Raw genomic sequence first — 27,213 nt, forward strand, 5'->3', positions numbered from 1 at the left:
CGGGGATGTCAACAACAAACGCTCCCGGTGCTGGAAACTACGGGTGATTAATTCCACACGGTACCGACAAAAGGTTCGGGGTGAAGATGAGTTCGTTCGCGGGCAGGATGAAGGAGTACCCGACCGTGTCTCTGGACCGGTTCGACCGGGAGAACCTCCATGCCCGGGCTTATTTCCTCTCGCACTGTCACAAAGGTGAGCCTGGGAGCTAGCATCTTACCCATTAAAAGCCTTAGAAATGGTCATATTAAGTAGAATATTCATGATATTTAGCCTTCACTTACACATTCACTTGTTAGTGGTGTGTTTTATCGTGTTAACAGATCACATGAAAGGACTCAAAGGACGCATACTGAAGAGAAAACTGCAGTTCAGGTGAAGTTTACTTGTTTATTTACCATTTTGACACAGGCTACTGTTATGCTAACTTATCCCTCATGACTTTTTTAAATTCAATAATTCAGTACATTGCATAGAGTTCAGTTAAACAAGTGAATGCATTCTTATTACATGTTTGCATGCGGATACATAAGACGGATGTAAGATTTACAAAGAAGGTTAAAAACCAAACAATTCAAAGGGAAATCACACATTTATATTCAAAACAGTGCATTAAAATCTCATCTTCATTGGCTTTAAACCGGGGTCGGGTCGCGGGGGCAGCAGCTTTAGCAGGGGACCCCAAACTTCCCTTTCCCGGGCCACATTAACCAGCTCTAACTGGGGGATCCTGAGGCGTTCCCAGGCCAGTGTGGAGATCTAATCCCTCCACCTGGTCCTGGGTCTTCCCCGAGGCCTCCTCCCAGCTGGACGTGCCTGGAACACCTCCCTAGGGAGGCGCCCAGGGTTCATCCTTACCAGATGATCCTGAACCACCTCAACTGGCTCCTTTCAACGCAAAGGAGCAGCGGCTCTACTCCGAGTTCCTCACGGATGCTGAACTTCTCCCCCTCTCTCTAAGGGAGACTCCAGCCCCCCTCCTGAGGAAACACATTTCGGCCGCTTGTACCCGCAGATAAATGTATAAACAGGGATTGTGTCACTGTGTTTCTTCTCCAGAAAAGGGGCTTAGTACACATAAGATAACCTATATTTAAGTATCATATTTTTCTTCCTTGTTGCTTTATAAAGGAATTCTGTGCATGTGTTCAATTATCTCGTAAATACTAGGAAACATTTTTAAATATCTGTTTTTATTAATAGAAAATGTCCCCAATATAATCACCACATTCACCATTTACAGTAAGTTTCCAAGAAACTCTGTGTAACTAAAGAATAACTAAAGGTTTATGTTGTGGTTTGTATTTCTTTATTCCAAAACGCACACACATCTAAGTCAATGTTAAATATCATAACTCATCAGGACAGAATAATATATGTAATCTAACGATCTACTTAATGTTATACTATAATATACTATAATACTTAACATAATATATATATTATTTTAATTTTATTCCTGCAACTTTATCAGCAGGAATCTTCTTCTTGTTCTACTACTTTTGAGATTATACTTAATATAAATATGTTTTTTATCCTGCCGGTACAGTTACTTTCCATCGTCTGTGCAGTAAATAGTTTGGTTACTTGTTGAAGTTCACAGTGAACAATTATAACTTCCTTTAAAACCAATGATTTCAGGACTAAAACAACTATTAAGACATAATTTACTCATAAACTATAACGTGTATAAACAGAGGACTGAACATTTGTCGCTGTATTAACGTGTCTTTCTTCTCTTTGGCTCCAGTCGCACGGTCCGACTTTATTGCTCCTTCGTGACCAAAGAACTCCTGCTGAGTAATCCTAAATACGCTTTCTGGGAGGATTACATTGTGAGTCCGTTACTTCATCTTTTCATTAAACGGGAATATTTCCTGGTTTCTTTCCTCCTCTATGAAAGTAAACTAAATATCTTTGAGTTGTGGACAAAACACGACATTTTCTGACATTTCATAGATCAAACAATCGATCAATTAATCAAGAAAATAAGCAACAGATTGGTTGTTGCAGCCCTAAGAAGTTTTATCTACTACTGACTGAGCAACTGTGATAAAGTAAAACTAATTGTGTTTCTTCTTCCGTGTATTTTGATCCTTTCTTCTCTCGAATGATCTGTTTTAGGTTCCTTTAGAGCTGGAGAGCCCGACTCAGATTTCTCTGGTTGACGAGGTGTTTGGAGAGGTAAAAAAACTGAGGTTCAGTCGTCAGCAAATGAAGATTCAGCGTGTTAGTTTATTCATTCATTCATCTTCAACCGCTTGTCCCTGTCGGGGTCACGGGGGGCTGGAGCTGATCCCAGCTGACATCGGGCGTGAGGCGGGGTACACCCTGGACAGGACGCCAGTCTATCACAGGACACATAGAGACAAACAGAGACAGACAACCATTCACACCTACGGGTGATTTAGAGTCATCAATGAACCGAACACCTGCACGTCTTTGGACTGTGGGAGGAAACCGGAGAACCCGGAGAAAACCCACGCAGACACGGGGACAACATGCAAACTCCACACAGTAGGGCCCCAGCCGGGATTCGAACCTGCAACCTTCTCGCTGTGAGGCGACAGTGCTAACCACTAGTGCCAAATCATAACAAAAGTTATCTCAGGACACTTTACAGACTAGTTATAAACCACACTCTATGACTTAATTATGATTTACAGAAACCCAACAGTCAACGGGAGCGGCACGGTGGGGTGGTGTTTAGCACTGTCGCCTTACAGCGAGAGGGTTCCTGGTTCAAAACCCTTCTGTGTGGAGTTTGCATGTTGTCCCCGTGTCTGCGTGGGTTTTCTCCGGGTTCTCCGGTTTCCTCCCACAGTCCAAAGACGTGCAGGTGTTCGGTTCATTGATGACTCTAAAATCACCCGTAGGTGTGAATGGTTGTCTGTCTCTGTTCGTCTCTATGTGTCCTGTGATAGACTGGCGTCCTGTCCAGGGTGGACCCCGCCTCACGCCCGATGTCAGCTGGGATCGGCTCCAGCTGACCCTGATAGGGACTCTGATGAGTGAGAGTTTCATGACTGTAAGTGTTAAACAACCTGAGGGATGTTGTTCAGTCGTCGTCTCCGGTGTTTGTGTAACAGAAAGAAGAGGTCCTGGTGACGCTGCTCCCTGCAGGACACTGTCCCGGCTCTGTTATGCAAGTTCTTAAACTCTTCCTGCTGCACATTTGTTCAAAAATAAAACCACTCTTTACATCAAAGGTGTTAAACCGGAGCTCGTGTGTTTCTGCGTGCAGGTTCCTGTTCGAGGGTTGTCGTGGAAACGTGTTGTATACCGGAGACTTCAGGTTGGCAGCTGGAGACGTCTCCAGGATCGAACATCTGCACTCGGGCAGCAGGTCGGTCCGCAGAGAGACATCATAATCACAATATAGAGATCATGATTCAATAACAGGATTACCCACCGACTTTTGAAACATCATGAATTTATTTATATTATTTATCTTTTTTATTCTTTTTTTTAAAAAGGGCTTTTTAACTGTGGATTTTCTTAAACTTTAAATGTAAAACAATTCATCAATAAAATAGTAATAAACATATATAATACATAAATATGTCTACATATAATTTAATAAGTAAAATAATAAACAAAGCTAAATTGGATCAAATAATAATATACATATATAATATATGTATACATTTAAATAAATAATATAAAAAAAATAAAAATAGATCAAATAATGATACAATATACACATATAATATGTAAATATGTATGCATTTAAATAATAATATGAAATAATAAAAAACTGGATCAAATGTATTAAATAATATACTATAGATACTATATTATGCTAATATTCATATAGATAACATAAAATAAAAAATAGTTCAGATGATAAAATAATATACATACAATATGTTAATATGTATACATTTAAATAAATCATATACAATAATAACAAACTAGATCAAATAATAAAAGAATATACATCTATAATATTATCATATTTATATTAATAATATCAAATAAAAAATAGATCCAATAATAATCGATTTAAAAGCCAAGATTGTAATTTGAAAATAAACTTTCCAGCTGTGTCGACAGTAACAAAGTTCTGCAGAAATAATCAGTAAATGTTTAAGAGTTTGTTCGTTTCTCCAGAGTTTATTTAGACTTTGACTGAAGCCGTTATAATATATGTATTAAAGCTCTCGTGTCCTGTTTGACGCACAGAGTGAAGGACATTCAGAGCGTTTACCTGGACTCCACCTTCTACGACCCGCGCTTCTTCCAGATTCCCACTCGGGTAAGATTTTATTTAACAACAGTGTTTTTTTTTCTCATGAGGGAAACTTTAGAGGTTTCTCAAGTCCACTACAATTATCTCAGGTTTTTATATTATTTATGTTATTTATTCTTATTTTTTAAAGGTCTTTTTAATGGTGGGTTTTTCTTGAACTTTAAATGTAATTAAGTTACTAAATTAAGTTAACCGTGTGTGTGTGTGTGTGTGTGTGTGTGTGTGTGTGTGTGTGTGTGTGTGTGTGTGTGTGCGTGTGTGCGTGTGTGTGTGCGTGCGTGTGTGCGCGTGTGTAGGAGGTCTGTCTGAACGGTATCTCGGAGCTCGTCGGAAACTGGATCAGTCAGAGTTCGTATCATGTCGTGTGGCTCAACTGTAAAGCTGCGTATGGATATGAATACCTGTTTACCAACCTGGGAGAGGAGTTCAACACACAGGTACAGACACAGACACACACACACACACACACACTCACACTAATTGTTGGCCCGTACCCTCAGATTCATGTCAGAAGTCTGGCGATGTTCAAGAAGATGCCGGAGATCCTGAACTATGTGACGACCGACCGCAGGACGCAGATCCACGCCTGTCGACACCCCAGGGTACTACTTAACATCTAACACACACACACACACACACCAGGGCTCCTGCGGATCCTTAAAAGTCTTAAAAAACATTGAATTCATTCTTCTAAAATTAATTGTTTTAAAAAAGTCTTAAATCAAACTTTCACTGGTCTTAAACATGTTAAAAGATTGGAAATGGGATTTTAATTATTAATATTATTATTATTTATTTTTTCTGACGTGAATCGGTATCGTTTAGTTTTGTTGCTTTTCGCCCATAATGTTTCCCATCAGACACAAATAAACTGAACTTTACCAAAGTCATGTCCTGGTTTTGGGGGTTTTAAGAAAACATTGTTGAAATCTTCTCTTCTGACACAGTGATTACTGCTCTCTAATCTAGTTCTTTTGTTGAAGTTCTTTGGTTATTTATAACACATGTTAGTGCAGCAGTGGTGTAGCCACAGTTGATATTCTGTCAAATTCTGAACAATAAACATTTTTTAGATTAGTATTTCAGAATAAATCAAGTTTTAATAACCTCTGATTTTGATCTCCAGTGAATCCAGGGATTCTATCAAAGTGGGAAAAATTAAGTTGCATTTATTTCAGAATCTTAAAATCAGAGTTATACAGTATTTGTTTTTCACTAACTCATTTCCAATTCTGCTTCATAGCTCTGTACTAAAGTATCATATGTCAATGCATGCATTAAGCCCTGATTATCATGTATATGTGTGTGTGTGTTTGTAGGATGAGGAGTTTTTCCAAGGCAACCGGCTGCCGTGTGGCTGCACGGCGCCTGACGGGACGCCGCTCCGTATCATCAGCATCAAACCGTCCACCATGTGGTTCGGAGAGCGGACGAAGAAAACCAACGTTATAATAAAGTAAGAGTCGAGTTCAAATGTCTCAGACGGTTCCCCACGCGTCCTGGAAAACCTGGAAATCAGTTGACATGGACATTATTTTTAAAGCTCCTGAAAACAGAAAGCATAATTTGAAAGGGTGAAAAAGTTACGTTCAGGATCACAGTAACGTCCAGATGGTAGTTTATGGACTAGTGTTCGGTAAGTCGTGACTTGGTGGCACGTTTGGTGCGATGGATTTGTCATTTCTGACTACATAAGAGATGATGTCATACATGCATTGTAGCCATAAACTGCACATATTTGAAACCAGACTTCTGTCGTTCCAGCTTAAAAATATCCTGGGAAATCCTCTCTAGTAGCTCTGTACGAACCCCTGTCGACGTCTGATTCCATTTAAAGTCCAGTAGTTAAGCATTAGATTCTCGGTCTGAAGAAACAGTCAAATATATTCATTATAAATCACATTAAGTCTGTTTTTTTAGCACTGAAATGCCTTTTTGTTGTTGTGTTTTTCCAGAACAGGAGCCAGCTCCTACAGAGCCTGTTTCAGTTTCCACTCCTCCTACACAGAGGTACTTTTTTATTGATATTATTTATAAATGATTTAAACCGAGATTTGTTTACTAGTTTGTTACATATGAGTCTAACAGAAGCTTATAGAGTTTTTAAGCACTTCTTTCCTCATTTACATACTTTAAAAAAGTAAAAAACTGTTAACAAAATAGATTTAATTTGTCTTTTTGTCCACACACACACTGACTAAAAACAGACCACCACAAAAAGGAAAATGACTAAAAAATAGATGCAAAACCAACACAAAATGATGCAAAATGCTTAAAAACAGATGCAAAAACACCACAAATAGATGCAAAATGACTAAAAATAGATGCAAAACCACCACAAAAAGATGCAAAATGACTAAAAATAGATGCAAAACCACCACAAAAAGATGAAAAATGACTGAAAATAGATGCAAAACCACCACAAAAGATGCAAAATGACAAAAAATAGATGCAAAACCACCACAAAAGATGCAAAATTACTAAAAATAGATGCAAAACCACCACAAAAAGATGCAAAATGACTAAAAATGGATGCAAAACCACCACAAAAAGATGCAAAATGACTAAAAATAGATGCAAAACCACCACAAAAAGATGCAAAATGACTAAAAATAGATGCAAAACCACCACAAAAAGATGCAAAATGACTAAAAATAGATGCAAAACCACCACAAAAAGATGCAAAATGACTAAAAATAGATGCAAAACCACCACAAAAAGATGCAAAATGACTAAAAATAGATGCAAAACCACCACAAAAAGATGCAAAATGACTAAAAATGGATGCAAAACCACCACAAAAAGATGCAAAATGACTAAAAATAGATGCAAAACCAGCACAAAAAGATGCAAAACAACTAAAAAAAATTGATTCAAAACAATTACAGCGCACACACGCACATACACACATTGATGCTCATATTGTTTCTCTTTGGTTTCAGATTAAAGACTTCCTCTCTTACCTGCAGCCGGTCAACATCTACCCCAGTGTGATCCCTCTCGGTCGGACACTGGCGGAGGTCACACAGATGTGAGTGAGGTTTTATTAATTTATTTGTTTATTTAACGGGCAAAACAGATTTTTGGGCGATGCATGCTGACGTTGCTGCATTTATGTTGCTGTATGATGTCACACTGTGTTAAGGCGATTTATCTGCAACTAGACTAAGAATCATTTGTTTGTTTCAACCTTTGTGTTCGCAGTTTGAAGCTGATGTGCAGGAAGCAATCGGATCAACAAGCATCCATTTACAAACCTCTGGGCGTCCTCAAGCGCTGCGTGGCGGAGCGACCTACATACGGTGAGACAAACGCATATATAACCACAACAGGTGCACAGTGACGCATCTGTAACGGTCTCCGCAGCTGTGAGGCCCGTTTACACGTGGAATACATGACATTAAGTATAAACTGGGTTTTTGGGACGTCTTTCCGGGAGACAACAATGTTTTCTGGTCCTTGGCACACAAACCAGGATTTATACTTTTCTATTTTTTTAACGTTAACAACCTTCACACAGTGGTGGTGCAGAAAAAGTCACTTCTTCGCAGAAAGGTACTTTACAACAACAGTTTAAGGACCCACTCACACTGTCCTTCGGCACTGGGCCAAAAACTGGTTTTTCAGCTAAAGCCTAGTGCGTTTGAGCAGTGTGAGTGCAACCGCTCCGCGCATAACTGCGGTCAGCGGGCCGTCCGCAGGAGCACGAGCACGAGGCCTACGACGGTTCTGAGGTAATTTATGTGCGCCTGTTTGGACATAGAAAAAAGAAGGAGGGACCATGCGCGGACATTTAACGACAGCAACAACAACAATGGCAGTGAAAGGTTGACGTTGGTGTGATGCGAAGGTGGAGTGTTTACTGCAGATTTGGTCGATGAAAAGATTCAAAAACAGTCGACAAGACGCACAAAAACTCTGAGGTCTACGGAAAGATTTGTAAACAAAGCCACGCATCGCCATGACGTCATCAATGCGTGTGACGTGTTACGGCGTGATGACGTATAGGCAGCAAGAAGCATTCTCCGAGGCCCAGGTAGTGTGAGTACAAACAGGCCTGGAGGGGGCGACAAGGACCCTAAAGCACGGGGCACGGTGCGGAAGGACAGTGTGAGTGCGCCCTTAGTTTCTCCGAGGGGCACCTGAATGCACCACGAACAGCTTGAATTCTAGTTTTGTGTTTTCGAGGTTTGAAAAGTGCTTGAATTTTGGACAAAGTACTTGAAATTTTATCCACTTTTCCTTCACAAAAATTAACTGTAGAATGGAAATATAATTTAATATCTTATCCTTCTGGTATTACGAAACATTTTTGGTGTTTAAAGCGTAATACCGTCCTTTTTAACGTGATTTTAATGGAAAAAATTAAGGTGAAATAATAATTTTCAACATCTATATGTATCTGTAGAAATATGTAATTTACCACAACTGTAAAGTTCTGGGAAAGCTTGAAAATGGACCTTTAAATGTTAGTATTTGACCTTGGAGAAGGTCTACGACCCCGGCATGAAGCATGCTCATAACATGAAAGGAAGGAAAAAGTAGTTTTTTAATCTCTTTTGGGTCTTTCAGTTTTGAAAGACGATGGTGCAGAACCACAATATAGTGCACAATTAATTTAACTTAATGTTTTATTATTATTTGTCCTCAACCTCTTCATGTAAACGTTGTAAATCAGAGCTCTAAGTTCATGTTTTTAAAAGAGAAGAACCCCTCTAATCTCCAAACTGATAAACCAGGCTGCACGGCTGAAGATGCCGCCCTCAGCAGAGCGTTCAATTCAATTCAATTTTATTTACAGTGCCAAATCATAACAAAAATTATCTCTGGACACTTTACAGAGTAGGTAAAGACCACACTCTATGACTTATTTATGATTTACAGAGACCCAACAATTCCCCCGTAGAGTACGGTGGAGACGAAAACCTTCACTATAACAGACAGGAACGTCAGACAGACCCAGCTCTGTGGAGGACGCACATCTGTCTGCACCGGAGAGAGGAAGAGAAGGAGAGAGAGAGAGAAAAGACGGACAGATGGACAGAGAGAGAGAAAGACAGAGAGACAGACACACTTCCAGTAACTATAATAATATCCATAGTAATGTGAATATGACTGTAATGGCGGTTAATACAGCAGAATAGTAGAAACAAGCTCAGCTAAGGTGATAGAATATGAAAATTATAATAATTATGGTGGCAAACATGGTCACTGATGAGCAGCGTCAATAGCAGCTACGACACAGAGAGACACACCACTGATGGTGTTTTTATGGCTACAAATTTTATAGTTTATAAGACTGGTGACAGTTTATATGACTAATAGTTAAAGTAGTAGCAGGAAGCGCCATGCAGGACCACGGCAGCAGGCACCACCACCATCAGCAGAGACCTGCGAGACGACAAAGCACAAACAACTCCGGGGAAGAAGTTGAATTAGTAACATGATGAGACATGAATGATACAAACAGAGAGGAGAGAAGCTCAGAGTATCAGGAAAAGTATTATCCCCCGGCAGACTGGGTCGGCATGGTTTTAGACCGCTAACAACTACGTCCAGGTTCTTAGATATGAGAGCGGCACCCTCCAAAGTAGGATGGATACAGTGTGAGTGTGTGTGTGTGTTTTTAATTACATTGTGCCTCTAAGTTATTTTAATGTAACAGGTTTAGATTTAAATGATTTCCTTTCTATCCTCACTTTCATAATAAAATCTGGACAAACATGATGAAACATGCACAATTAATATTATATTTACATTTAATAAAGTTGAAGAACTGTAGCCTTTAACTTAATGTAGAGTTAAAGTGTCACAATTTACTTATTTATCATCTTTATGTAATGAAAACAACTCAAGTGACTCTGAACAGCTGGTCAGAGGGTTCTGCTAAGCCCCGCCCCCAATGACATCATACCTTAGCAACTGTTGCTGTGCTGTGGGCGGAATCTTCGTGGCTTTGATGTATGACATCACAGTGTTGGAATATACCACCAAAGCACCTTTGTGCCTTTAGTTGAGTTAGATTTTCATCGAGTTCAGTCACACTTCTTATCCCAGGTGCACATTTCAGAGTTACCAGACGGACCTGCAGCCGAGACGCTCCTGCGTGACAGTTTGTATCTGTGCTTGTCTCTCTCTCTGTCCATCCGTGCGTCGTTTCTCTCTTTCTTTCTCCTTTTCTTCCTCCCCAACCGGTCAAGACAGACGGCCGTCCTCCACAGAGCTGGGTCTGTCTGACGTTCCTGTCTGTTAAAGGTTTTCGTTGCCACTGTACTCTACGGAGGAATTGTTGGGTCTGTGTAAATCATAGATAACTTTTTTTATGATTTGGCATTATATATAGAATAGACTTGAATTGAATTGACAAAAAAGGTAAAACCTTTGCAAAATAAGCTTCAAGATCATAACACAGTTATGTCAAGAACAGGAAGTTCCTGCGCAGCGGAGATGCCAGAGATTGAAGTGAACCCTTTACGTCCACTGGTCAAATCCTTTTACGAAAGGATCACAGCGGAGCAGTGGGAACTGCTTCGAAAAGGCAAAGCGGATTATGCCACAAAAATCTTGTTGGCAGAGGTGCTTCTGGACCTGACAAACCTACTGTCAGAGTTCATCTCGGCAGGAGTTAGCAAGAAAGAAGACATGTCTGAAGAGCGTGTCCTGTCCATTCTGGGTGACTCAGTCCCTTTGACCTTTAAAGATGTCCTGGGCCTAGAAGACCAAGAAAACTGTGTCAGCGCAGAACGTTTGACCAAAGTACTCGCTGAAGAGATTGCAGAAAGCATCAACTCAGCTACCAAGGACAATATGGAGCTGGGTGACCGTAAGACTCCTCCTAACGTCCTGAACACCATGGTCAGTAATGCCTGCGGTATGCTAAAATCATTCATTGGCAAGATGAAAGATTGGTGCGCACCTCGACCACGTACGCCGAGAACAAGAGAAGAACAGAGAAGTCAGGACATCGTCGTGGTGGATTTGGAAGAGGACAACTGTGTTTCCTTGCGGTCCAAATCCCCATCCCCACAGGAAGAACCAAAAGGATCCCCGGACAGTTTTAAAGATCCAACAACCATAGCTGTCCAGAACATAATCAGGGAAGAGTTCGATAAAATCTCAGAACCTCTTCTGGATGAAATGACCGACTGTGAGTATCAGGAGTTTGAATCTGCCTCATCCCAAGAGATTGAAAAACTCACAGATGAGATCATGCCGTTGATAAGAGAGGGCCTGGGACTGGGAGATGCTGATAGTACCGTCCCAGAATACAGAGAGAGACAGCTGTTCAAGACAGTGAAGGCCAAGGCAAAGGATTTTTTTGGCAAACAGTATTTCAAACTGTTTGTTTATCGCACCGCGCAAGATGTGAAGCCCAAATACAACAGCATCGCCACAACTGGCAGCAAGGATTCAGCAAGGTCCTTAATCGCCAGCGTTGATGACGTGCTTGGGAAGGAGATTTGTAAGACACAACAAGCTGGAAGTGAGGTTACGCTTCCTTCACTGCTGAGTCTTCCCAAAGGAAAATCTCTGCATTTCACCAAAAGACTCACTCGACTCTTCATGGATTACGCGACACAGAGACCCAAGATTGTCCCAGGAGAATTCATGGGCATTCCCCCGTCACGTCTATGCCTGCTTTTTAATGTCCGCCGCAAAATGTCACGACTGGAGGGATTGATTGGGTGGTGGCTGACCACTCAAGCTGAAGACTACAGTGAGAATGTGACGAAGGCTTTGAAGGACCGGGAGTCAATTTCCCCAACACCCTCAGTCAGGATGTCCGTTAAACAAACACCCGCAGTCAGGATGTCCGTTAAACAAACACCCGCAGTCACAGAAGAAAACAAAATGTCAGACGCAGAGAAAAAAATGTCCATCATGATACTTGTGGATAAGCTTATGGCGCGCACAATGAAAAAATCAAAGGTGGAATGCAACTTCAGCGACCAGGTGGCCATCACTCAGCGCCTAGCCGACAAAGTATGGACTGTAGTCGAAGGAGAAGACTTTGAAATCACCCCGAAGACATTCAAGACCCTGGACAAGCTCATTTACAAGGAGTTGTGCAGGGGGTGTGGCAACAGTGAGGCTGTGCTGATTGCCATCATGCTGGAGGAACAAGACGTTGCCGAGTTCATTGCCTCCTCTTTCATCAGCGGCCTGCTGACACCGCAACAGCCCAACGCCATCGGCAGGTTCTTCTCCTCTGTGGGAAAAGCCATCTCCAGGACCTTCACCGCCTTCAGACGCAGATCTTCTGTTCACCCATTAGGGGCAGAATCCAGAGACCAGTGATTGGCCTCTTTTGGAGAGAGACCAATGACTGGTTTCTTTAGGGGCAGAGACCAATGATTGGTTTCTTTAGGACAGAGACCAATGATTGGTTTCTTTAGGACAGAGACCTTTGATTGGTTTCTTTAGGATAGAGTCCAGTGATTGGACTCTTTAAAATAGGCATAAAATAAAAAGGAGTGAATCCGATAAGAGTGAGCCCTGATCTCTGATTCCAACGTATTCTCATGAACAGGTTGGTGGGAAATTGTGCAAAAGGTTACGCCCTGAAATTTGTAAACACTTTGGGAAAAAAGCTGCCACCAGACCGAGGTGGTTCGCTACAACAACAGATGAAAAAAATAAGGCATTATGTGACCGTTTTTCTGTAAACAACAAGTTGACGGTTACGGTGAGGCATGAAACCAATTGGTTAGGATTAGAAAAAAGGAAGTGGTTGAAAGTTGGTGAAAGGCACAAGTTAGGAGAACGATATCAATTATTTAAAAGGATTTAAGTATCCCTCTGAGTACCATTCAGAGTATTGTCCTTAAGTGGAAGGCATATGGCACCACCCAGACCTTGCCTTGATCGGGGAAAAGATTGATCATGGAAGCTGCCAAGAGGCCCATTGTGACCTTGATGGAGTTACAAGTCTAAGTAGCAGAGGTTGGTCATCTGATCTGTGCGTGTGACAACAATTTCACAAGTTCTACATGAATGGCAGGGTGGCAAGAAAGAAACAGTAAAATAAGGTAAAAAGAATATAAGCTATGAGGGAATAAAATGCTCTATGAGGGAATAAAACGGTCAAAACAGTAAAATAAGATAAAAAAGAATAAACTGAGGGAATAAAAATAATAAAGAATAAATAATGCGTACAGTAAGCCAATACAGCGATTTTTAAAACTGGTGTAATGTGCTCCCGCCCTCTGGTCCTAGTCAGCACACGTGCGGCTGAATTCTGTAGTCATTGTAAGTTGTACATATTCTTTTCGGGAAGACCAGAGAGCAGTGCATTACAATAATCTAAACAACAAGAGATAAAAGCATGCATCAGCACTTCCATGCTGGCCAAAAGGAGAGAAACTGGCTATATTCTTAAGATGGTAAAAACCTGCCTTTGTTATGTTTTTGAAGTGTGGAATAAAAGAGAGCTCAGAGTCAAAAATCGCACTTAGATTTTTTACATATTTTGAGGGTTTAAAATCCTGTAACACTGGTAAAAGTTTCTCACTCTGAACCTCAGGACCAATGACTAAAACCTCTGTTGTCCCGATTGAGCTGCAGGAAGTTTGCTGCCATCTATGACTTGATGTCTACAATACAGTTAGAAAGGGCATCAATTGGTCCTGTGTCATCAGGAGACACGGCGATGTACAGTTGCGTATCGTCCACATAACCATGAAAGCTGATGCTTTGATCCTCCAGATGACGTTCCCAAATCAAATCAAATCAAATCAACCTTTATTTATATGGCACTTTTCATACAGAAAAGTATCGCAAAGTGTCTCACAGAGATGAACAGACAAAGAGAAACATCAAATAAAATCAGGAGAAGAAAGTTAAAAGAACCCAACAGTCATGCACAGAGACATACACAAATATATATACGTTCATTCACACATTCACACAAACACACACAGCCACGCTGACACACATACACACACACTCACACCTACCCAAACACTAGCTGTCACTACAGAGACATGGCCGGGCAGTGAGACCTGAGGTACAGAGGAGGCTAGAAGAAGCTACCTTTGGGGGGCCAACCACACCGGGAGAGATCCCAGTCCAAGGTCACAGGGAGCACCGCCACAGAGACCACCCCAACCCGGGCAGACAGGAGCCTTTACATTTACATTTTCCCCTAAGGGGAAGCATGTAAAGATTAAAAAGAGTTGGACCTAAAATTGACCCTTGGGGAACCCCACACTTTCTCTTATGGGTTCCTGAGGAACAAGTATCCACACTTACAAAAAAACTTCGATCAGTAAGGTAGGATGTTTTAGGAGCAGTTTTTCTGCACGTCTGCACAAACGCCTCACTACAGTCGCGCAGACCGGTCTCCGTCTGCGCTCCCTGCAGATGCCTCCTCTGCCTCTCCCTCTCCTGTTGTTGCGTCAAACATGACATCGGCTTTCAGTGCGATGATTGGCTGTTCTGCCTTAAGTCCCACCTCTCTTGCTTTGTTAGATTTAAAAAAAACTTCCTTAGCGATAACAAATCTTACGTTATGGTTGTTTACATCTCCATTTTACAGGTAGTGTAAATCAGTGTTTATGCTTCAAGGTGTCATGAACGGTGCGGGGAATAACTCCGAGGAGCGGGACCCTAATGCAGACACGGACACTGAGTAAGAAGTGAACGAACGTTTAATCAAAAAACAAATAATCAGTGTCCAGGGAACGGGGTCCGGGTGTAGACGACGAAGAACAAACGTGGGGATCAGGAGACAACAGCGAATGGGTGGTGGAAAACTTGGGGAAACTAAAACAAAAGAAACAAAGAACCACCGCAGCAGGCACCACCACGATCAGCAGAGACCTGCAAGACGACAAATCACAAACAACTCCGGGGAAGAACCCACTTCCTGTTTCCCTCGATGCCTCTGACGCTCCGGCACAGAGAAAGTGACTTCTGATTGGTAAAAGAGCCGTGCCGGTTAAAGCATGTCCAGGTCCTGTGTGTGTGTGCACGTGTGTGTATGCACGTGTGCGTGTGTGTGTGTGTGTGTGTGTGTGTGTGTGGCACTAACTACGTCATAAATCCGGTGTCATCAAAGCTCTGACTGTAACTTCACAGTTGGTCTGTTGCAGTTTTTTCACAGTCGTTTGTTTAATCGGCTGCTGAACTGAAGGCTTCCACAGTTCTGGTCGTTTCTGTTTTTGAAGATCTTTGTGTTGAACTAACTTCGCCCGCTGCATCGTGTTGTTTCACCCAAGTGTCTGTTTTCTGACTACGAAGCATTTACAACATATAAAACCTGTACAACCTGCTGTTTGATTTAACAGGAAGTCGCCATTTCCAGGATTATTTCAAACGCGTTTATATTTAAAATAAAAGAAACTTCTTCTTGCGCCAGACGATCGAAATAAAACCTACAAGAAACAAAACAACAACACAATGAACTTCACTTCAAAAACATTTTCTGGTAACATGGTGTAACGGTGCTGTACATACCTCAGTTCATTCATTCATTCATCTTCAACCGCTTGTCCCTGTCGGGGTCGCGGGGGGCTGGGGCCGATCCCAGCTGACATTGGGCGTGAGGCGGGGTCCACCCTGGACAGGACGCCAGTCTATCACAGGACACATAGAGACGAACAGAGACAGACAACCATTCACACCTACGGGTGATTTTAGAGTCATCAATGAACCGAACACCTGCACGTCTTTGGACTGTGGGAGGAAACCGGAGAACCCGGAGAAAACCCACGCAGACACGGGGACAACATGCAAACTCCACACAGAAGGGCCCCAGCTGGGATTTGAACCAGGGACCCTCTCGCTGTGAGGCGACAGTGCTAACCACCACATATAACAGAGACATATAACTACTTTTATTAATCATATGTATATATATATATATATGACGCATAACGTTTCTATTTGCATAAAGGAGAATTAATGCGACAAATCATATTATAGTGCAGCTTTTATAAATATAGAATAATAAATAAAGATATAATATATATAAATATCTCTAGAAATAATTTTCATTAGGTTTTTATTTAATAACTAAAAGGGTCGGACTAGAGAGGAAATGTTAATTCACCGTTATTATTGGTTATTTTATAACAAAGTTATTATCGTTTGAAGTGAAGTATATCAAATTAAATTACATTTTAATTAAAATGTAGACGCAGAACAGGGGATATCAAATACTACATTGATGATTGACCTTAAATATCCTTAAATCTGGTACTAAATTAAACAAAAAGGGCGATCACAACGATAAAATGTCAGATTAGAATGAGTCCAGATGAGGAATATATATTTTAAAATCATTATTTCACATGTGCAGAAGATGACGATTAAGCGGTAGATATCTGACTTTACATCAAGGATCAATAGCAGCTTTATTAATTATTTTATATAATTAAGTTTTGACTGTGTTTCAGATTCAGACAGCGATGACGAGCTGTTTGACGGTCTGACCCTGGCACCAGTGAGGAAGAAGATTGCGCTGGACCAAGCCATAAAACATGGTGCATAATAACTTTCTTTTTTTTTTATGTATTGATACAAATAAATTGATTATTATTCTTTGCAAAATCCTAATTTTTGATCTGTAATTGTTAGTGAAAGCTCAGAGTCCTCAGAAAACAGCGCCCCCTGTGTCTGTGGAGGAGAAGTGTCCTCTGACGGTTGCAGACGCGCAGACTGCCCCACGCAACTTCGTGGACTGCACTGAGTCCAACGATGAAGAGGAAGACGAGGAGGAGGAGGCAAAACTGAGGGAGCAGACGATAAAGGAAACTGAGAAAAAGACGGTTGAGAACGGAGGAAGTGGCTCCTCTAATCCTCCGAAGTGGGACGACTTCTTCACCGCGGAGGAGCTGACTGACAGCCAGAACAGCCTCAACAGCCAATTACAGTCCTGCTGCTCCGCCCCGAGCCCCTCCCCCTCCCCCTCCAAGATGACGGATTCACAGACGCCGGATCTGTTCAGCGACGAAGAACTGACCCCCGACCACGAAGAAACCTTCAGTCTGACCCTGTCCGCCTCCCTGTCCAATCACTCCTCCCAGAACCAGGACTCGTATCTACCCGACACTCTGATCCTCCAACCGGAGCAGAGGGGGCGGGACCGAGGAGACTCCAGGGCCAATCCCGTGCGTCAGGAGGAGGAGGAGGGCGACGTCCAACCGGAACTCTCGTCGTCTCAGGTGTCGTCGGACTTCGACATTCCCTGCACGCCAGAGTCCAAAGCGCCGCAGCCTGACGAGCTGTCGCAGCTGTACAGGAAGCTGGCGTCCGGAGAGGAAGTGGTCATCGGGACAGGAAGTAAGGGCTCCACGTGACGGAGCGTTAAAAGGACGTTTTTGGTGAGACTCATTCGTTCCGTTTGTCCACCTGCAGTATCTACCTCCAGGACGGCCACACACACACACACACACACACACCCACACACACACACACACACACACACACACACACACACACACACACACAAACACACACAGTTCATCCCAATGCACTTTAAGTTCACAGGTGCACTTCACAGCTGACTTTTTTTGTTTTTGTTGACAGTTTGTGTTTTGTTCTGTTAAACGCTTCTTTAACTTTTGTATCAGAGCAGAAGCTTTAGGGCGCACTCACACTGTCCTTCCGCACCGCGCCCCGGGCTTTAGGGTACTTATCCCCCCCCTCCCTCTCCCCCCGCGCCCCAGGCCCGTTTGTACTCACACTACCTGGGCCTTGGTGAATGCTTCTTGCTGTCCATACGTCATCACGCCGTAACACGTCACACGCAATGATGACGTCATCGCGATGCGTGGCTTTGTTTCCAGATCTTTCCGTAGACCTCGGAGTTTTTGTGCGTCTTGTCGACTGTTTTTGAATCTTTTCATCGACCAAATCTGCAGTAAACACTCCACCTCCGCATCACACCAACGTGAACCTTTCGCCGCCATTGTTTAAATGTCCGCGCATGGTCCCTCCTTCTATTTTCTATGTTCGAACAGGCGCACATAAAGGCCATCAGAACCGCCGTAGGCCTCGCGCTCTACAAAAGCCCACCTCTCTCAGACGGGCCGTGGACGGCCAGCTGGCCGCAGTTATGCGCGGAGCAGTTGCACTCACACTGGTCAAACGCACTAGGCTTAACCCGAAAAACCTGTTTTGGCCCGGTGCAGAAGGACAGTGTGAGTGCGCCCTTACTTTCTTAAATCAAATTAAAGTCATTTAATTTTCGCTGAAGAGCACAACTTTAAAGCAATGAAAGTTCAAATCAGTGAGTTTGACCTGACTTAGGAACCATCATGCAAAGGTGAAGTGACATGAATAACATTATTTACGCTGGAGATCCAAATGAAAGAATAAATAATAAATGGTTTTGGTATTATGAAACAATGATACCGTCTCGTTTTGAAAACCTTGAAAATGGACCTTGAAAGTGCTTGACCTCAGAAAAGGTGTACGAACCCTGGTATTTGCAGCAGCAGGACGTTGTGTGTGTTTGTTTTCACTGAGAACACTGAGAGCAATGCTCTCCTTCAGGAACACCCTGATCACACTCACACCTGAAAGCTGCCCGGTACATCCCGCCCTCTGCTGGCCACTGAGCAGCTCCACTGAGCAGCTCCACTGGGCTCCTCAGTGTTTCTAATGAGGGAGGGGACTGTGCTTCTACTTCACTTCCTCACTCAGATTTGAACCGGCGACCCTCCGGTCACAAGGTCGCCTCTCTGACCTTTAGGTGGTTTGTGTTCAGGTGATGAAGGAACATGTCAGTGTGGCTCATCGATGTGTTTTTGATAGTTTAATATTTCTATAGCACAGAGGAAGAAGGTAAATCAGGCTTTGAACACACGGACATTTGTTGGTTTGGTCTTTTTTTGTGTGTTTTATTCAAATCAATCTTTATTTATACGGCACGTAAACAAAACGAAACATGAACAACAAAGAAACACCATGACAACCCAAACCTCCCACCTCCAAAAATATACACACAAATATACACAAAGGCATATACACACAGGCACACACACACACCCATAGCCATACACACACACACACACACACACATACACCACCGGTTGCTGAGGAGACATGGCTAGGCACCGAGATCTGAGGTGAGGTAGAATCGACCTTTGGGGGACGCGCACACCGAGAGGAATCATGGTCCATGGCTGCAGGGGGCGCCGCCACAGGTACCCTCCCAACCTAGGGAGACAGGAGGCTCCACACCACAGTGTAGTGCTCTCACGTGGCCAGGGCCGTCCACGGGACTGCACCCCCATCAGTGGACCAGAGACACCAGGTGTGGTCGGCCTCCAGGAGAAACTGAGGGGCTAAAACCAGTAAAATAAGGTAAAAAGGTATAGAAGCTAATGACTATTGACACCAAAATTATCCTTTAATATATTTTACATGAAGTCCTGCTCGATATTTAGACCTTAAAGTGTGAGGCCGGCGTAAATGGACCCCATGAACACATCAAATAAGCCATCGAGACCAGATCCAGTCTGCTGTCCATGTGTACACTTTGTCTAGGCTGTGGACGGCTGAACTGAAATGACCTTTGGGATCAATAAAGTAGTTTGAACTTGACTTAAGACCATTTTTTAATCGATCAACCGTGTATAGAGAAATCCTGGAGAGATGTGTTATGGGAAAGTCCGTCAACAAAGATTAGACACCAAACAAGCCTCTGCTTTTCTCCGTGTTTTTTTATTCTCAGCATTTTCTGCATTTTCTTGCTCCGCTCACACAAAACACAGGCTGCTACAGAGTCAGACACAGAGCTCAGGGCAGATTGCATTTTATACAAGACACAAATACATAATCAGCGTTTAGATGGGTGGCGTACAAGTCACAGCAGTTTCCTTAGTCGCAGTCACATCATAGGACAGGGGTGTCAAAGTGATCCAGTAAAGGGCTGCTACAGATCGACCGTGTGAAGGCAGTTCAGGTGGTTAAATAAGCTGAGTCAGGTGTGTTCTTGCTTGGTTGGAATGAAAACGTGCAGCCACAGCGGCCCTTTACTGGATCACTTTGACACGTGTGTCGTAGGATGTCTCAGTAGCATGCGAACAGGAATAACCGTCATACTTGTAACACAGGATGAAGGGAAGCATCTCACGAGAGACACAGAGCTGAACGTTGTATGCTCAGATAAAGAACTTCTGCATCACGAGTGGAAACAGAATGTGTTTTAAAACCCAAAGCATGATGATTGTAGTTTCCGTCACAGACGCTAACAGCCAAAGGGCTAACAGTGATTAGCTCGGGGTGGTGAAGGCATTCAAAGGTCTTTTTTAACCACTAATGCTCTCTGCAGCAGCATGAGAAGAGTCCCTACACAGAAAACAAAGCACCAACACCGTAGTTAGTGAACCCAGAGTTTATTAAAAGAGTGTTTTAAAGGCTTATCTACTGGCCCCTGTACCAGCTCCTCTCATAGTAAAGTGTATTATTATTATGTAACTTACATATGCAGCTCCTTTCATTGCTGTGTCAACACTCGATAGACGTCGTCACAAACAGCACAGTAATAAAAGCATTTCCATGGATTATAAACGCCAAAACTTTCCTCTTTGAACTGAACTCCAGTGAATTAGGAAATCCACCTGTACGGACGACCTGTCACCATGGAAACTTGTAAAACACTCTTTTAATACACTCTGGGTTCACTAACTACGTTGTTAGTGCTTTGTTTTGTGTGTAGGGACTCTTCTCATGCTGCTGCAGAGGTTTGCTGTTATTTTCAGCAGCATTAGTGGTTAAAAAAGACCTTTGAATGCCTTCACCGTACTGCCCCGAGCTAATCAGTGTTAGCATCTCTCCTGGATTTCTCTGAACACGGTTGATCAACGAAAAAAAACTGTCTCCGTGGCTTATTTGATGTATTTTAATGCCCTGGGGTCCATTTTCATCACAGTTACAGTCAAACTTCCAGATCTGCCTCCTGTCTGTCTGTGACAGAGTTACTGAAGCACCTGCTGCTGCACAACAGGAACCACTCACTGATTTGTTGGTTGGTTGGTCTGTTGGTATAAAACCCTGCAGCCTCTTCACTTAAACACAATCCGCCCCTCTGTCGTAAGAGTCCAGGTCCCGTAAAAACGTCTTTAACCAGTGTGCCGGACCCGACAGGCTCCAGTTGATCCCATTAGAGTCCTCACAGAGGACGCAGGGAGAGCAGATTGGCTCCGCTGTGCTGCTGTTCCCCATCTGAGGCTCTGTGAGTTCCTTTGAGTCTTTGTGTGTGTGTGTGTGTGTGTGCGTGCGTGCGTGCGCGTGTGCGTGTGTGTGTGTGTGTGTGTGTGTGTGTGTGTAGGAGGTCTGTCTGAACGGTATCTCGGAGCTCGTTGGAAACTGGATCAGTCAGAGTTCGTATCATGTCGTGTGGCTCAACTGTAAAGCTGCGTATGGATATGAATACCTGTTTACCAACCTGGGAGAGGAGTTCAACACACAGGTTCAGACACACACACACACACACACACACACACACACACACTCACACACACTAATTGTTGGCTCGTACCCTCAGATTCATGTCAGAAGTCTGGCGATGTTCAAGAAGATGCCGGAGATCCTGAACTATGTGACGACCGACCGCAGGACGCAGATCCACGCCTGTCGACACCCTAGGGTACTACTTTACATCTAACACACACACACACACACACACACACACACCAGGGCTCCTGCGGATCCTTAAAAGTCTTAAAAAACATTGAATTCATTCTTCTAAAATTAATTGTTTTTAAAAAGTCTTAAATCAAACTTTCACTGGTCTTAAACATGTTAAAAGATTGGAAATGGGATATTAATTATTAATATTATTATTATTTATTTTTTCTGACGTGAATCGGTATCGTTTAGTTTTGTTGCTTTTCGCCCATAATGTTTCCCATCAGACACAAATAAACTGAACTTTACCAAAGTCATGTCCTGGTTTTGGGGGTTTTAAGAAAACATTGTTGAAATCTTCTCTTCTAACACAGTGATTACTGCTCTCTAATCTAGTTCTTTTGTTGAAGTTCCTTGGTTATTTATAACACATGTTAGTGCAGCAGTGGTATAGCCACAGTTGATATTCTGTCAAATTCTGAACAATAAACATTTTTTAGATTAGTATTTCAGAATAAATCAAGTTTTAATAACCTCTAATTTTGATCTCCAGTGAATCCAGGGATTCTATCAAAGTGGGAAAAAATAAGTTGCATTTATTTCATAATCTTAAAATCAGAGTTATACAGTATTTGTTTTTCACTAACTCATTTCTTATTCTGCTTCATAGCTCTGTACTAAAGTATCATATGTCAATGCATGCATTAAGCCCTGATTATCATGTATATGTGTGTGTGTGTGTGTAGGATGAGGAGTTTTTCCAAGGCAACCGGCTGCCGTGTGGCTGCACGGCGCCTGACGGGACGCCGCTCCGTATCATCAGTATCAAACCGTCCACCATGTGGTTCGGAGAGCGGACGAAGAAAACCAACGTTATAATAAAGTAAGAGTCGAGTTCAAATGTCTCCGACGGTTCCACACGCGTCCTGGAAAACATGGAAATCAGTTGACATGGACATTATTTTTAAAGCTCCTGAAAACAGAAAACATAATTTGAAAGGGTGAAAAAGTTACTTTCAGGATCACGTTAACGTCCAGATGGTAGTTTATGGACTAGTGTTCGGTAAGTCGTGACTTGGTGGCACGTTTGGTGCGATGCATTTGTCATTTCTGACTACATAAGAGATGATGTCATACATGCATCGTAGCCATAAACTGCACATATTTGAAACCAAACTTCTGTCGTTCCAGCTGAAAAATGTCCTGGTAAATCCTCTCTAGTAGCTCTGTACGAACCCCTGTCGACGTCTGATTACATTTAAAGTCCAGTAGTTAAGCATTAGATTCTTGGTCTGAAGAAACAGTCAAATATATTAATCATAAAATCACATTTGGTTTGTTTTTGAGCGCTAAAATGCCTTTTGTTGTTGTGTTTTTCCAGAACAGGAGCCAGTTCCTACAGAGCCTGTTTCAGTTTCCACTCCTCCTACACAGAGGTACTTTTTTATTGATATTTTTTATAAATGATTTAAACTGAGTGATGTCACTGAGATTTGTTTACTAGTTTGTTACATATGAGTCTAACAGAAGCTTATAGAGTTTTTAAGCACTTCTTTCCTCATTTACATACAGGATTTGTAAGAAAATAGATTTAATTTGTCTTTTTGTCCACACACACACTGACTAAAAACAGACCATCACAAAAAGGAAAATGACTAAAAAATAGATGCAAATCCACCACAAAATGATGTAAAATGCTTAAAAACAGATGCAAAAACACCACAAATAGATGCAAAATGACTAAAAATAGATGCAAAACCACCACAAAAAGATGCAAAATGACAAAATAAAGAGGCAAAATGACAAAAAAAGATGCAAAAGCACCACAAAAAGATGCAAAATGACTAAAAATAGATGCAAAAGCACCACAAAAAGATGCAAAATGACTAAAAATAGATGCAAAACCACCACAAAAAGATGCAAAATGACTAAAAACAGATGCAAAACCACCACAAAAAGATGCAAAATGACTAAAAATAGATGCAAAAGCACCACAAAAAGATGCAAAATGACTAAAAATAGATGCAAAACCAGCACAAAAAGATGCAAAACGACTAAAAATAGATGCAAAACCACCACAAAAAGATGCAAAATGACTAAAAATAGATGCAAAACCACCACAAAAAGATGCAAAATGACTAAAAATGGATGCAAAACCACCACAAAAAGATGCAAAATGACTAAAAATGGATGCAAAACCACCACAAAAAGATGCAAAATGACTAAAAAAAATTGATTCAAAACAATTACAGCGCACACACATACACACATTGATGCTCATATTGTTTCTCTTTGGTTTCAGATTAAAGACTTCCTCTCTTACCTGCAGCCGGTCAACATCTACCCCAGTGTGATCCCTCTCGGTCGGACACTGGCAGAGGTCACACAGATGTGAGTGAGGTTTTATTCATTTATTTGTTTATTTAACGGGCAAAACAGATTTTAAGGCGATGCATGTTGACGTTGCTGCATTTCAGTTGCTGTATGATGTCACACTGTGTTATGGCGATTTAACTGCGACTAGATTCATTTTCAAAGCAAAAATACAAATCATTTCTTTGTTTCAACCTTTGTGTTCGCAGTTTGAAGCTGATGTGCAGGAAGCAGTCGGATCAACAAGCATCCATTTACAAACCTCTGGGCGTCCTCAAGCGCTGCGTGGCGGAGCGACCTACATACGGTGAGACAAACACATATATAACCACAACAGGTGCACAGTGACGCATCTGTAACGGTCTCCGCAGCTGTGAGGCCCGTTTACACGTGGAATACATGACATAAAGTATAAACTGTGTGTTTGGGACGTCTTTCCAGGAGACAACAATGTTTTCTGGTCCTTGGCACACAAACCAGGATATATACTTTTCTATTTTTTTAACGTTAACAACCTTCACACAGTGGTGGTGCAGAAAAAGTCACTTCTTCGCAGAAAGGTACTTTACAACAACAGTTTAAGGACCCACTCCCACTGTCCTTCGGCACCGGGCCAAAAACCGTTTTTTCAGCTAAAGCCTAGTGCGTTTGAGCAGTGTGAGTGCACGTAACTGCGCGGAGTGCACGTGTACGAGCACGATGCCTACGACGGTTCTGACGTAATTTTATGTGCGCCTGTTGGGACATAGAAAAAAGAAGGAGGGACCATGCGCGGACATTTAAAACAATGGCGGTGAAAGGTTCACGTTGGTGTGATGCGGAGGTGGAGTGTTTACTGCAGATTTGGTCGATGAAAAGATTCAAAAACAGTCGACAAGACGCACAAAAACTCCGAGGTCTACGGAAAGATTTGGAAACAAAGCCACGCATCGCCATGACGTCATCAATGCGTGTGACGTGTTACGGCGTGATGACGTATAGGCAGCAAGAAGCATTTGCGCGAGGCCCAGGTAGTGTGAGTCAGACGGGCCTGGAGGGGGGGACAAGGACCCTAAAGCACGGGGCACGGTGCGGAAGGACAGTGTGAGTGCGCCCTTAGTTTCTCCGAGGGGCACCTGAATGCACCACGAACAGCTTGAATTCTAGTTTTGTGTTTTCGAGGTTTGAAAAGTGCTTGAATTTTGGACAAAGTACTTGAAATTTTATCCACTTTTCCTTCACAACAATTAACTGTAGAATGGAAATATAATTTAATATCTTATCCTTCTGGTATTACGAAACATTTTTGGTGTTTAAAGCGTAATACCGTCCTTTTTAACGTGATTTTAATGGAAAAAATTAAGGTGAAATAATAATTTTCAATATCTATATGTATCTGTAGAAATATGTAATTAACCACAACTGTAAAGTTCTGGGAAAGCTTGAAAATGGACCTTTAAATGTTAGAATTTGACCTTGGAGAAGGTCTACGACCCCGGCATGAAGCATGCTCATAACATGAAAGGAAGGAAAAAGTAGTTTTTTAATCTCTTTTGGGTCTTTCAGTTTTGAAAGACGATGGTGCAGAACCACAATATAGTGCACAATTAATTTAACTTAATGTTTTATTATTATTTGTCCTCAACCTCTTCATGTAAACGTTGTAAATCAGAGCTCTAAGTTCATGTTTTTAAAAGAGAAGAACCCCTCTAATCTCCAAACTGATAAACCAGGCTGCACGGCTGAAGACGCCGCCCTCAACAGAGCGTTCAATTCAATTCAATTTTATTCATAGTGCCAAATCATAACAAAGGTTTTCTCAGGACACTTTACAGAGTAGGTAAAGACCACACTCTATGACTTATTTATGATTTACAGAGACCCAACAATTCCCCCGTAGAGTACGGTGGCGTTGAAAACCTTCACTATAACAGACAGGAACGTCAGACAGACCCAGCTCTGTGGAGGACGGACATCTGTCTGCACCGGAGAGAGGAAGAGAAGGAGAGAGAGAGAGAAAAGACGGACAGATGGACAGAGAGAGACAAAGACAGAGAGACAGACACACTTCCATTAACTATAATAATATCCATAGTAATGTGAATATGACTGTTATGGCGGTTAATACAGCAGAACAGTAGAAACACGCACAGCTAAGGTGATAGAATATGAAAATTATAATAATTATGGTGGCAAACATGATCACTGATGAGCAGCGTCAATAGCAGCTACGACACAGAGAGACACACCACTGATGGTGTTTTTATGGCTTCAAATGTTATAGTTTATAAGACTGGTGACAGTTTATATGACTAATAGTTAAAGTAGTAGCATTTAATAAAGTTGCAGAACCGTAACCTTTAACTTAATATAGAGTTAAAGTGTCACAATTTAATTTATTTATCATCTTTATATAATGAAAACAACTCAAGTGACTCTAGAAAGCTGCAGAACAGCTGGTCAGAGGGTTCTGCTAAGCCCCGCCCCCAATGACATCATACCTTAGCAACCGTTGCTGTGCTGTGGGCGGAACCTTCGTGGCTTTGATGTATGACATCACAGTGTTGGAATATACCACCAAAGCACCTTTGTGCCTTTAGTTGAGTTAGATTTTCATCGAGTTCAGTCACACTTCTTATCCCAGGTGCACATTTCAGAGTTACCAGACGGACCTGCAGCCGAGACGATCCTGCGTGACAGTTTGTATCTGTGTTTGTCTCTCTCTCTGTCCATCCGTGCGTCGTTTCTCTCTTTCTTTCTCCTTTTCTTCCTCCCCAACCGGTCAAGACAGACGGCCGTCCTCCACAGAGCTGGGTCTGTCTGACGTTCCTGCCTGTTAAAGGGAAGGTTTTCGTTGCCACTGTACTCTACGGAGGAATTGTTGGGTCTGTGTAAATCATAGATAACTTTTTTTATGATTTGGCATTATATATAGAATAGACTTGAATTGAATTGACAAAAAAGGTAAAACCTTTAATAAGCTTCAAGATCATAACACAGTTATGTCAAGAACAGGAAGTTCCTGCGCA

The 27,213-nt window shown here is 42.1% G+C and overlaps 2 protein-coding genes across 2 annotated transcripts; both read left to right on the forward strand.

The window, feature by feature from the left end:
- The first annotated feature begins 61 nt into the window (after window positions 1-61).
- LOC310962559 (protein artemis-like) lies at window positions 62-17,706 on the forward strand. Its single transcript, XM_083935063.1, has 15 exons — window positions 62-195; window positions 324-375; window positions 1,751-1,835; window positions 2,125-2,184; window positions 3,090-3,145; window positions 3,245-3,346; window positions 4,186-4,258; window positions 4,549-4,689; window positions 4,753-4,854; window positions 5,572-5,708; window positions 6,208-6,262; window positions 7,195-7,283; window positions 7,457-7,554; window positions 16,651-16,737; window positions 16,832-17,706. Exons 1-15 carry the CDS (start codon window positions 87-89, stop codon window positions 17,551-17,553), a joined length of 1,968 nt encoding a protein of 655 aa, XP_083791189.1. The 5' UTR covers window positions 62-86; the 3' UTR covers window positions 17,554-17,706.
- Window positions 17,707-19,372: 1,666 nt separating this feature from the next.
- Window positions 19,373-24,553, forward strand: LOC310962560 (protein artemis-like; the record flags this gene model as incomplete). Its single annotated transcript, XM_083935064.1, has 7 exons — window positions 19,373-19,519; window positions 21,534-21,674; window positions 21,750-21,851; window positions 22,579-22,715; window positions 23,214-23,268; window positions 24,135-24,223; window positions 24,415-24,553. 7 exons carry the CDS (start codon window positions 19,373-19,375, stop codon window positions 24,551-24,553), a joined length of 810 nt encoding a protein of 269 aa, XP_083791190.1.
- Window positions 24,554-27,213: the final 2,660 nt, after the last annotated feature.

This window comes from Echiichthys vipera (assembly GCF_963691815.1).
Source record: "Echiichthys vipera genome assembly, chromosome: 20".
Lineage (NCBI taxonomy): Eukaryota > Metazoa > Chordata > Actinopteri > Perciformes > Trachinidae > Echiichthys > Echiichthys vipera.

Excerpts from the sequence above, each read along its gene's own strand:
- LOC310962559 (XM_083935063.1), top strand. The coding sequence starts at position 87 with ATGAGTTCGTTCGCGGGCAGGATGAAGGAGTACCCGACCGTGTCTCTG. Across the intron at positions 2,185-3,089 it reads TTGACGAGGTGTTTGGAGAG|AAAGAAGAGGTCCTGGTGAC; the intron begins GTAAAAAAACTG and ends TTTGTGTAACAG. Across the intron at positions 5,709-6,207 it reads AAAACCAACGTTATAATAAA|AACAGGAGCCAGCTCCTACA; the intron begins GTAAGAGTCGAG and ends GTGTTTTTCCAG.